This window comes from Chrysemys picta, chromosome 16 (genome assembly GCF_011386835.1).
Source record: "Chrysemys picta bellii isolate R12L10 chromosome 16, ASM1138683v2, whole genome shotgun sequence".
NCBI lineage: Eukaryota > Metazoa > Chordata > Testudines > Emydidae > Chrysemys > Chrysemys picta.
The window spans coordinates 25,337,046-25,349,779 of record NC_088806.1 but is presented as its reverse complement, the minus strand read 5'-3'; the positions used below and the strand labels follow the sequence as shown (position 1 = coordinate 25,349,779).

General features: G+C 47.9%; 1 protein-coding gene across 2 annotated transcripts in view; it reads left to right on the top strand.

The window, feature by feature from the left end:
* POU2F3 (POU class 2 homeobox 3) overlaps positions 1-12,409 on the top strand; it is a 60,224-nt gene extending 47,815 nt beyond the window's left edge. For both annotated transcript variants that reach the window (XM_024102234.3, XM_065570211.1), the window contains 6 exons: positions 47-188; positions 1,766-1,902; positions 3,968-4,129; positions 8,543-8,609; positions 9,908-10,040; positions 11,299-12,409. In XM_024102234.3, coding sequence (XP_023958002.1) covers positions 47-188; positions 1,766-1,902; positions 3,968-4,129; positions 8,543-8,609; positions 9,908-10,040; positions 11,299-11,338 — 681 coding nt within the window. In that variant the 3' untranslated portion in view covers positions 11,339-12,409. The remainder of the gene's footprint in view (positions 1-46; positions 189-1,765; positions 1,903-3,967; positions 4,130-8,542; positions 8,610-9,907; positions 10,041-11,298) is intronic.
* The last annotated feature ends 325 nt before the right edge of the window (positions 12,410-12,734 follow it).

Genomic DNA, 12,734 nt, shown 5'->3' with positions numbered 1-12,734 from the left:
GAGTGAATTTTCTCAGCGAATCCTTTCATTCTGGTTCCCCCGGCAGGGCGACGTGGGACTGGCCATGGGTAAGCTGTACGGCAACGATTTCAGCCAGACCACCATCTCCCGCTTCGAGGCTCTCAACCTGAGCTTTAAAAACATGTGCAAGCTCAAGCCCCTGCTGGAGAAGTGGCTGAGCGATGCAGGTAAGGCACAACACCGTGCTTGAGTGAAGGCTGCCATCTTGGCCAACAAAGCAGGGATTGAACCAGGCACCTCCAGAGCTAAAAAACACAAGCTCCCATAGCTCAAGCTCCCAGACTGGGGCAGTCACAGGCTCCTATCTTCTGGGAATTGGGCACTGAGGGGGACTCGTAACACGCACTCACCAATGGCATACACTTGCAGGGAGAAGGGAGGGTCACAGACAATGTCATCAGGGCCAACTCCAGGTTTTTGCTGCCCCAAGGGCAAAAAAAAAAAAAAAGCCGCGATCGCGATCTGCGGCGGCAATTCGGCGGGAGGTCCTTCGCTCCGAGCGGGAGTGAGGGACCGTCTGGCGAATTGCCACCGAATAGCTGGACGTGCCGCCCCCCTCCGGAGTGGCCGCCCCAAGCACCTGCTTGTGCCTGCAGCCGGCCCTGAATGTCATGAACCCATCGCCGGTTATCATGGTGTTGCAAGCTAAGCCACACAGACAGGGCATCCCATTATTCCAGCCACTTGCGAAGTAGTGGGCTCTTTTGATCAGCGTGTAGCCCTCAGACTCAAGAGATTTTCAGTTCTTTTCCTGGCTACTCTGCTGGGTAACCTTGGGCAAGTCCCTTTACTATTTTCTGCCTCAGTTTCCCCATCTCTAAATGGGGGATATTGAGAATTACCTCCTTTATAAAGTGCCCTGAGATCTGCTGATGAACCATGATTATGAGAGCTAGATATTTATTATCAAGAGACACCCTATTACCTGTAGCACTGCAGTCCTATGTTATGTATCCTTTATAGACTGCAAAGCTACTATGGGGCATTGTAGCCACATATACTTGAGCGACTGTGACATTCCATCCAGTGGTGACCTGGACACATTCAGCTGATTTTATTGCAACAGGGAATGTCTCAGCAACATGAGGCGAAACGCCCAACCCAATCCCCGGCTGGTGTCAATCAGCATGGCGCCATTGAAGTCAGTGGAGCGACACCGGTTTCTGACAGTTGAAAACGTAATGCTCAAGGTGGCTGGTTGGGAAACGTCGCCAAAAAGGTGGAAAACAATATTTTGGGGAAACATTCACTCCACCTTTTCTGACCAGCCTCAATCGAAGCTGGGATTTGGGGCTATTTTGGGCAACATTAAAAGTGTTACCACTGAGGAAGGAGGGGTTCCGATACAGTATTCTGAGCCAGGATCTTTTACGTGTTTAGGGAGGGGTAGTGGTTCCCAGCCAGCTTTCAGGAGCAAAACTCAATGAATCATGAGTAAATCTTCATGATCATTGTGGCAAACCCCAAGCGGACCTAGCACCACGCGGAGTGATCTCTAGCTAGGTCCTTAAGACCATCTGGCGTATGTTCAGTACATTTGCTGCCAACACTCAGGATTCTGGGATGGCCCTTTTGCAGACTTTAGTCATTTTTGCCTCAGGGGCTTGGACAAACTCTTGGCATTTTCAGTTTCAAGGACAGCAGGTTGTCACAGGTGGTCAGCTTCAGAAAAAAAACACCTCACAACGTGAACATATCTGCTGCCAAATCGTCTTGAATCCCTTTGTTCCCTCTTTTTCCCCAGAATCCACTCCTTTGGACTCCTCCGTGAGTACCCCTAATTCCTACCCTTCGGTGAGCGAGATGTTCGGGCGGAAGAGAAAGAAACGCACCAGCATCGAGACCAACATTCGTTCCACACTGGAGAAGAGATTTCAAGATGTGAGGGGAAAATCTTACCACATGTTGTGAGCTCTATCTCCCAGCCCGAAATGCCTACTAGTTCTTGAGACCTTGGCTACACTGGCGCTGTACAGAGCTGCAACTTGCTGCGCTCAGGGGTGTGAAAAAACACCCCCCAGAGCATAGCGAGTACGGCGTTGTAAAGCGCCAGTGTAATCAGTGCCTGCAGCGCTGCACGCTCGCTCACAGCGCTGCAAGCTACTCCCCTTGGAGAGGTGGAGTACATACAGCACTGCGAGAGCCGCAGCAGCGCTGTGAAGTCCCGAGTGTAGCCAAGGCCTAAGCTAAGAGACACTTCCTTTTTTCTTTCAGGATTTTTTTTCGTAGAAACTTTTCTTGGTGAAAAAGGCAGGTTTGGGAACACCAAAATATTTCACGAATGCATGTCAATTTCAGCAGATTGTTTGTTTGGGTTTAAATATATATATATGGTCAGCTTTAGGGCAGGAGGAGGGTAAAAACTGGAGCCCGTTTATATATAAATGCTTCATTTGGACTTTTTTGTTTTAAATGCCAAGTTTTCAATTTTTCGATCGGAAATGACTTTTTGTTTAGAAATTTCCTTTCATTTTACTTTAAAAATTTTCAAAATGTCAGATGCTCAACATCTAAAAGCAATGTTTCATTTCAGATTGAAAGAAATGTTTTGATTTCTTTGATTCGTCAAAATTTTCAAAAAAATTCAGTTTTGGTTTGACCCAAAATGATTTTTTTTTTTTTCAATTTTTTAGAATTGCCAATAAAATAAAAAATCTCTTATTTATCAGCTAGGTAAGTGCTTCAGGAAAGAGAGAAGAAGATTTTACTAGAGCTATTTGGAAAATGGTATTTTGTTCCACAGACAATTTTGAATTTTTGGCAAAAAAATCAAAATATTTTAATTTTGAAGTACTGCCACATGGCATCATGGGAGTTGTAGTTTGGGTGCCTCAGCTCCCATCCTCCTTGATAGGCTGGGCTCCCTATCAGACTGCATCTCCCATGATGCACCATGGTATTATGGCTGTTTTATGGTGCATCGTGGGAGATGAAAGTCCAGCTGGGGAGATCAGCCCATAGAGGAGGATAGGAACACAAGGCACTTGAACTGCCGTGCCCATGTGGCACCATGATGACATTTTAGAATCAAAACTTCTCAATTTCAGAACATTCAGATTTTCAAAGAAAGATCAGAATTTGCTGCAGAAAGCAGACACTTCTTGCCAACAAACATATTCAGTTGAAAATGCCATTTTCCTCCAAAAAAACAATTTAGATGGAAAATTTTCAACGGGCTCCAGTTTTTACCCTCCTCCTGCCCTAAATCTGATTGTATCAAACTTATCCTCCTAGGGCTGGTGAAAGAACAATAGACAGCCTCTCTCAAATTATCAGGAACATGCCCACTTTGGCCAACATGGAGTTTCCTGCTCTAGGGCTCCTTTACAAAGGGGAAACTTTCTCAATATCCTAGTGTTAAGCTGTTGTTTTCTTTATTATTTAGAGGTCCTATTGAGATTGGAGCCCCTTTTTGCTAGGTGCTGTCCAAACATATAGAGAGTATCTCTGCACCAAAGAGTTTAACCTTCGGGGGCGAGGGAAGAAAGGAGGTTTCATTATCCCCATTTTATAAATGCGGATCAGAGGGATTAAGTGACTCACCCAAGGTCACACAAAGTCTGAGGGAGATCTAGAGAGTAGAACCCAGATCTTTTGAGTCCCTGTTCAGTGCCTTCACCGCAAGACGATGCTTCCTAGCTTCTCCTTATGTGACAGCTTCTCCTTAAATACTGATCTGAGGCTCAGTGCTTTATATGCATAGAGGGTACACCTGTGCATCCTCACTGACTCTACTAGACGTTCACCAGTGTGACTCAAAACGTGGACCTTCCACCAGATCTCTACCCTTTCCCATAGAGAAACCCAAATCTTCTCCCCAGTGAAAAGCCAAGTCCAGATTCCTCTCTGGGTGCCACTCAAACAGCCGGTGATCATACAGCCCACTGAGACTGTAAAATGAGTTCTACAGAGTTTTCTTTGTTCACGTAATGTCCTCTCTTACCAGAACCCCAAGCCCAGCTCGGAGGAGATCTCCATGATAGCAGAGCAGCTCTCCATGGAAAAGGAAGTGGTTCGGGTTTGGTTCTGTAACCGGCGCCAGAAGGAGAAGCGGATCAGCTGTCCAGTGCCATCCCCCATAAAATCACCCATCTACAACTCCAGACTGGTGAGACCTGGTGGACCAAGGGGGTACCGGTTACTTTCCATAAGGCAGCAAGTGTAGCAGGGTACTAGGGAAACACGTGGCTTGCAGGAAAAGGAGGCAGCAACAGATGATCTCGTACATTTGTAGGGCATGGAAGCGTGCCTTGCCCCAAACTCTTCACAGATGAAACAGAAAGCGAGAGGGTTAGGTAATCAGAATGCCATTATCCAAATACTCCTGGGGCTAGTACCCTGACAACAAGTGGGCAAGACTTTTTTTCGTTTTAAGTTGCATCCAAAAATACGGCACTTTCAACAGCACCCTGGAGGCTCCTAGAGGCATTGGCTCAGCACTGACTCAGTGGGAGGAGCATTATCTACTGAATCATCAGCTTCACTTCCTGCAGTGCAGTTCCCTCTAGCTGGGCTTTGGTTACCGCTGACTCAGTGGGAAGAGTACTGTTGATGGAATTAACACCATCTGATTCCCCAGCACCTCCAGGGGAAAGGTGTGGGAGATGTTGCTGTGCAGAGGATGGATTGAGCTGGTATTCAGCATGCCAGGCTGCACTTGTCTGATGGTCTCATCCCTCTCCGTAGAATGCAATTGTTTATGCTCTTTTTTAAAATAAAGACCAGATCACCAGCTGGTGTAAATCAGTAAAGTGCTAGGCTGATTTACATCAGTTAAAAATGTGGCCCTATGTTTCTAGCCTTTACCGTTGCAAAGAAAAGTTTTCAAATGCTAATGGAGGCTGAGTTTTAAACAATATCTCTGAGAGTTCAGAACTGCCTCCCTTCATCTCAGTGGGCTGTTATCTCGTAAACCATCATCAGTAGGCTTCAATCTCAATGGACATTGGAGAAGAAACACTGAATTGCTCTGGAACAGTGGGTGGAGTACAAGTCCACCAGTCTATCCCTTTTCCTCTCCTGCCATGGGATTAGGTGGTGGCGGCTGGAGAATTTATCGGGATGGGAGAATGGAAGGGGCCACCTAGAAGCAAGACACAAGGGATTAGAAAATGAGGATGTGTTAGAGCATGGCCCTGAGGAAGTCGTGCTAACTAACATGATGTTAAATGTGACTTTGCAGTCAATTTAAACAGCCAAGTCCTGTTCAAGGTGCCTGCTGGTACTGGGTAAACCCAGCTAGGAAACATAGGGCTAACCATGACCGGCTCACAGGATGTTAAACAAAGCTAGTCCCTGCCTACGTGACACTGCCCACGAAGTCGTGTTCAACATCATGTTAGCTAACACAGCTGCTCCAGGACTTGTTCTCATCCAATCAGGAAGTGAAGCCTTCAGCCACAAATGACGACCCAGGTTAGAGTGATGTTTCTCCCCTTTGGCCCCAGTTCAGCAAAGCATTTAAGCATGTGCTTAACTTCAGTGGCACTTGAGCATGTATGTAAGTGCGCTGCTGGGTCAGGGCATCTGAGACCAGAAGCCGGCATCCATCGCTGCAGCTTCTTTCGCCCCTCGCCAAGCCTGGCAGTGCAGCATTATAACCGCTCCCAGCCTGACGTGCAGACAGGGCTCTCTGCTTTTCGGAGTGCATGGCAGTGCCAGGGGGAGGTGGCACAATCCTATGTAGCCTCGCTGCAGAGCACGAGCTGCTCTCGAGTATGGGGGGCACTGCCTATAAAAGACACTCCCTGTTTCTTTGCCCACCTCAGTAGCTGCGGGCTTTGACTTGGCACCCAGAGGTTTCCTATTAAGGCAGGTCTGTAGCTTGTCGACAGTCTAATAGGCCTGGCTACAGTATCAGGTGAATCCTGCTGCAGAAGTGTCTGCAAACACTCATTCAGCGCCTTAGCTTTGACGGTATCAGTGGCCTCTTTTAGTCACTGTCCATGAATGTTTTCATGAGCGAATTTTTGTTGGAAAGGGCCATCGTGTAAAGAGAGAGCATCACAAATATGCGTTCAATAGTGTATTTGTAATCTGCTGGTGAATGGGTACAGCCAAATACTGCTGCCAGTTAATGAGCTGAGCTCAAGTGGCAGGAGTCTATTCTGCGGTGCTGAAGGTTGCTGGGGATTCATATGGGGGCAGGGCGGTCATTATGTATTCACAAGGGACAGTCTCATCTTGAAATCTCAGTGGGTTTGGGAGTCATCCAGTCAGGGAGCAGCAAAATACCATGTGACTTGTGGCCATCAGTTGCACAGCAGGACAAGCTACTTGCAAGCAATAAATATTCAAAGCAATAGTTTTTGTGAGTAGATTTGCCATGAACTTGTTGGCTGAAGTATGATCACGAGCTATTCACTGATCATGCCAAACAATTTGTTATATTTGTTTGATTACATTTATACAAATAAAAACAACAGGCGTAGATCGCCCCTCCCTCCCGGAAACTAATTACAGCCACAAAAATCTTAATTGGCAGCTAGCCCCAGACCAGGCAATAAAACTCAGCCCCCTGAAAAGAAAAAAATTCTGTGAAGTTGTTAAGAACGAGGCCACGATTTTCAAAAGTGACTAGTGATTAAAGATGCCTCTGATTCTGCGTCCAACTTGAGACGCCTGGAAGGGCCCTGATTTTTCAAAGGATGTGCTCAGTGCTTTTGAAAATCTTGATCTAGGTTTGTAAACCTCCAAGTCTCTTCACAGATAATTAACAGAATTTGAAAATAAGGGCACGTCTCCAAAATGTAGTCGGTCTAACTTACCTCTGCATACAATTGCTGCGGTAATTACATCGCTTGTGTGTGTCTCCACTTTGCTCCTTGTGTCAGCAGCGCGCATCTTCACCTGGAGCACTTGCACTGATTGAATTGTCAATTTGGGGCATTGTGGGACAGCTTCTGAAAGCCAGCAACAGTCAATGTAAGCAATGCAGTGTCTACATTGACACTGCATTGACCTAACTACGTCGACTCTATGCCTCTCGTGGAGGTGAAGTTATTAAGTTGGTGTAGCAGGCAAGGTGGGAGCGAAATTTTAATGTGGACACTTCCTTAGTTAGGTTGACGTAAGCTGCCTTTTGTCAGCCTAACTGTAGTGTAGACCAGATTTAAGCCCCATGTTGAGATCCTCAGCAGCGCTTCTAGTCCCCCTGCACTGGGGTGAATTTTGCCCAAACAGAAAAATGGGACTAGCTTTGCCAGTCAGAGGCAGGGAGCAAAGCTGGTCAAAAGCCATGAAAAAACGTTGGCAATTTTTACCTGAAAATGTTTTTCATTGTCAGAGAATGCCTCCCCCCCCCCCCCCCCCCCAAAAAAAACCCAGTGTTTTCAAAAACTTGTGCACATTGGTTGTTGTTTGAAAATAAACAAGCAAACCGCCCAATTCCAAAGCTTATAACACCCTCATGCTTCAGAGCATAAGCCAATTTTTAAATATTAGGGATTGGGGGGAAAAATTCCTGGACAGATTATCCCATAACTGCAGGGTTTCTTGCACCTTCCTCAAAGGCATCTGGTGCTGGCCACTATTGGAGACAGTCTAGATGCCCCCCTGGTCTGATTTGTTATGGCTGGGAGTGGGAATCCTAGAACAGGGGCAGTGTGTGTAGATTCTGCGGAACGCAGCGGCTTAGTAGATAGGGGTCTCTTGTCATCCTTTGGTGAAGGAGGCTGCCCTCTGCCTGTCTTTCCCTTAGATTAGAGGTTCCCAAACTGCGGTTGGTGAAGGGTCCCAAGATCTTGCTGGAGAGCCATAGCGAGCTGCCTGGTTATATGGTGCTGGTTCTCTTCCTGGTTTCCAGCTGAGACAAACAGAAGCAGTGGGAGGGGGGGATGAAACAAAGAGCAGAGGGGACTGTGGGCCTGCTTCTCTTCTCACTTATGCGGGTGTGACTCCGGGGTAACTCCAGGGAAGCCAACGGAGCTACGTCGCTGTGAATAACACTCGTGTTACACCAATGTAAATGACGGAGACTCAGGCCCGGAGCTCGTAGCCTTTTGGAACAGACCAGAACATCTATCACGGGAAAGGCGACTTAAAATACGTAAATGTTTTCCAAACATAACGTGTCCAGGCAAGCAACCATTCTAGTACCACCGCAACGTTGTGTGAGTGGGGAACCACCCCGTGGGATGGCTAATGGGAGAGGAGATGTCCGTCAGACAACCTCTCTTCCGAGATCGGCTCCGCACTGTGAAAAAGCTTGAGCGCCCCAGCCCTGGAGTGAGCCCGTGTTTGTGTGTGTTTGGGACGAAGGGATTGGTGTCTACAGGTGCACAGTCCAGTATGCTGCCCAGGGGGAATGGTGCGCCTTTCTCGCAATACTAATGTGGGAATCTGAACTGTATCTGGATAAGAAATCTATGTGGGGGTGTGTACAGTAGACTAAGGGATTCCTGTGGGAATGGGAGGTGAGTCCGTGACGGTGTGTACTACTAAGTGAATGGCACTCCGGGATCTATGTTCTTATTAATAACTGTGTGTCACTAATTCACTGCTGGCTTCTGTTCCCTTCCAGGTCTCTACCTCAGGCTCCCTGGGCCCCCTCTCAGTCAATCCAATCCACAGCACCATGCCTGGGACAGGTAAGCCTGGCTCAAGGATTGATGCCTCTCTCCCAGGGCCGGCTCCAGGATTTTGGCCGCCCCAAGCAGCAAAAAGAAAAAAAGTGGACCAAAAAAAACCAAAAAAAAGCCATGATCGCGATCTGCTCTACCGCCACTGCTTCAGTCTTCAGCGGCAATTCGGCGGCGGGTCCTTCACTCCCAGAGGGAGTGAGGGACCCGCCACCGAATTGCCGCAGAAGAGCGGGACATGCCGCCCCTCTCCGTTGGCCGCCCCAAGCACCTGGTTGCTGGGCTGGTGCTTGGAGCCGGCCCTGCTCTCTCCTTTCCTTCACTGATAGCAAATTCCCTCTTGCTCTGCTGCCGATCAGTACTTAGACCTTATATTTGATCCAAAGGCTGCTTGCATTTTGACATTTGCAGCCCATCCTAGATGGACTCCTGGACTGACTGCAATTAGCTGCCTGACATGACCAGTTCAGCAGCGAGAGGTGCAGATGGTAGAATCCGCATCTTCACTCTGGCCAAGTAGAGGAAATTCCCCTGGGGCGGAATGTTTCCTGTCTTCTCGCAGGCAAACGCTGATATCTAGGGATGGAAGAGACCAGAGCAAAACCCTGGATCCAAACACTCCTGAACTTTGAGAGGAGCTGGCTCCGGATCAATCTATTTCTCGTCTGATTCTTAGATTGTCAGCTCTTTGGAGCAGGGACTGTGTGTCTGTTCTGTGTCTGTGCAGCGCCTAGCGCAGAGGGGTCCTGTTCCATGACTAGGGGCTCCTAGGCATGATGACGATAATTATAATAGGGGCTCAAGTCTCTCTGTGCTAATGTGAAGGGCTTTGGAACAAGACTCAACTCCCCAGCCTGGATTTATTTATCTTTTTAAACTCCTTCACCTGCTCTCACCCAATCTCTCCCCCTTCCTTCTGCTGTCTTCCTTCTTTCCTTCCATTCTATCCCCAAATCTGCCTCCCTCCCACCCGCCTTGCTGCTGCCTCCAAGTTCTGGCAGAGGGTTTGGGGCTGGGAACACGCTCCACGGGGTGTGTCCTTGGAGGAAGAGTCTGGCGTCTCTTCAGCAGAGACGTGGCAGATCTCACACTGGAGGAACCATGTGCTCCAGTCGCTGTGCTTTGCTGCAAGGAGGATGCCCCCTGACCTCTTGTATAGGGGTGTCTAGCTTGTCAGACCAGGGCACGGTTAACATGCATTCACTATTGCAGCAAGCCAAGGAATAAGGAGAGCAGTGGGACAGATGCGCCTGCTCCCCAGTAAGAAAGAAGAGGTGAGCCTCATTCTTGTCTCTCTTCTCGTGCAGTAACATCGTCGTGTTCCCCTGGGAACACCAGCAGGCCCTCATCCCCCAGTACAGGGCTCCATGCCAGCAGCCCCAGCGCATCCCAGAGCAACTCCAAAGCCACAATGAACTCGTCCAACTTCAATCCTTCTGGGTAAGGTGATGGGGAGCACCTGGCACTAATGCCCAGGGCATGGCGGAGCAAGCAGGACCCTCGAGAAGAACATTCAGGGCTCGCTGCATACTGTAGTGATGGCCTTTAGAAAAACCAAGTTAGATGAGGTCATTCCATTGTGGTGGTTTCATGCTCACTCTGAGGCCTGGTCTATACTACCCGCCTGAATCGGCGGGTAGAAATCGACCTCTTGGGGATCGATTTATCGCGTCCCATCGGGACGCGACAATCGATCCCCGAATCGGCGCTCTAACTCCACCAGCGGAGGTGGTAGTAAGCGCCGCCGACAAAAAGCGGCAGAAGTCGATTTTGCCGCCGTCCTCACAACGGGGTAAGTCGGCTGTAATACGTCGAATTCAGCTACGCTATTCACGTAGCTGAATTTGCGTATCTTAAACCGACTCCCCGCTGTAGTGTAGATGTACCCTGAGAGTCCATGGGGAATGGCTGTTTTCTGCTTCCAGACTTATAGAAAAGACCACATTTCTTTGAAATCACCTGCTAGCAAAAATTCGGCATGTGAGCAGGTCTAGGGGGCTGTGATGCTTTCCTCCTGTATGTGGTAGGCACAGTGGGGGAAAGGAGAGAGGAAGAGAAGATTTATTTTGCTGTTGCGCCTACTTAGACCCTCTCCTCTGCATCCAAGCTGCCCTCCCAGGGACTGACCCACTGTGTCCACCCACAGATAAAGCCCTGGGGATACATTTCCTTTGTCTGTTCTGTCCCCAGCAGATTCCCCGTGCTTTGGGGCGAAGCCCTTCTAGCTGTTTCTCATCACATGCCCCGCTACTAAGTTCAGTGCTGCTGCTGGTGTCCCTCTCCTCCCCGGGTCACTGCTGCTCCTGCTCCCAACCAGCATTGCTCATGACAGCGGCGACAAGTTAGCAGAAAGCAAACCCAGAGCGTGTTGGGTGTTGCAGCAGCTGCTGTACCTCCTGAATCATGGAGGAACTTGTTCTGATCCTGTACACCTGCGACGAGGCAGGATCTGGTCTTACGTTGCCCCTGTGACTCCGCGTGCATGAAATCTGAGCATGGCAGATGCTTCTTGGCCATTCAGAGAAGACTGGCTTAGTTATAGTGCAACACACCCTGAGTTTTGCTGTGAACCCCCTGTTGGGTTTAGAGGATTGGTTGCTGGCTAAGTAGAGCTACAGATGAAATAATGATTGGCTCCCGTTTCAGGGGAAAGGAAAATAACGGTGCATTTGTGTTTGTTGTTTCCTTTGTTTTTCAGGTCTTGGTACCGATGGAATCAACCCACTTACCTCCATTGAGGCTATTGCTCCATCATGCACAAAGGGAGCCCTGACTTCTAGCCATGGACCAAAGTTTGGAGCGACGGTGCCTTCAAAGTGCAGCAGAAGGAAGGTCTTGCTTATGGGAGCCCAGCACAGCTGAACTGTTTAGAGACTCGAGCTGTAACTGAGCCTCCCAGGAGATTCTCAACTCCAGCAGTGAAATTTAACACCCTTCTAGGTGTTAACCAAAACAATCCCTAACTTAGCCATAGTGGCACCAAACACTGTCCAATGCGTGCGGATCTCCGCGATGCTCTGTATTGTCTGGCAATAGCTAATCTGGATTGATTTCCATATCTCACTCCTCCTTCTCCTAGCTCATTTCAGAGCTTCCCATGAGAAGGGTCTGCAGTGCCGTATCTGACCCCACACCCCTCCGTCCGCACCCACATCCCAGAAACCCCTGAACTGAACCCAGCTTACCACGGTCATTTCACCAAAGGCCTGCATCTAGATGTGAGCTCTGGTATCCTATCGACTTCCCAGGATAATGTCATTGTGCTTTATTCCCTACTCAACCTACTCAATGGTTTGCCCCTTTCCTAAAGCTCTTTTCTTGCTTTCTTTAAATGTTTAGAGCCAGGTGCCTCTTTACCTTTTTGTTTTCCATTAAAAAAAAAAAAAAGCACCTTATTTGTAAAGACACTGCTCTGGTCATCACTCAGCTCCAATCCTTGCCTTACTGCTCCCTGGGTGGCTGTCACTCTTAGACATCATGGGTGAAATTCTGGCTCCTTTGAAGCCAACAGGAGTTTTGCCCCAGGATTTTGCCTCGTGTTTATTTTGCTTCCCTCTTATTTATCCATTGGGCTTCATCAGTTACCAAACAACAAGACTTGCCTAAGTTTATGTCTGTGTGTGTGTGTACGTGCCGAGCATTTTGGCTGAATTATTAACATGTAAATAGCTTTCCCATTCTTTGTGGTATATTCTTCCATTCCTGGGAGGACAGTTTGTATAACTCAGGTGTGAATTTTGAGGATTTTATTTTTCTGTGTGTGTATTGTTTAATTTCATTAAAAACCAAAGTACAGAAAATGTAACAAATTTCACAGAGTATCAACAGGGAAATCATGCTCATTTCACAGCTCATCTATCTGAAAGGAGCAGATATTTCATTTTGTGGAGTAGAATTAAGACATGAAATACATTACAAAGTCATGAGCCACATTCTCAGCTGGTGTCAATTGTCATAATTCCAATGATTTCAGTAGAACTTCAGTGATGTACACCAACTGACGCTCTGGTTCATAACGTGTAAATAGACATTCTGGTTTGCAATGTTAATTCTATTTCTTTTTCTGATAATCTGATGGTTATTTTTAGGCAAACACTAGCTACATTTTTAGGAGTAAAAATCCTGTTTCATTAG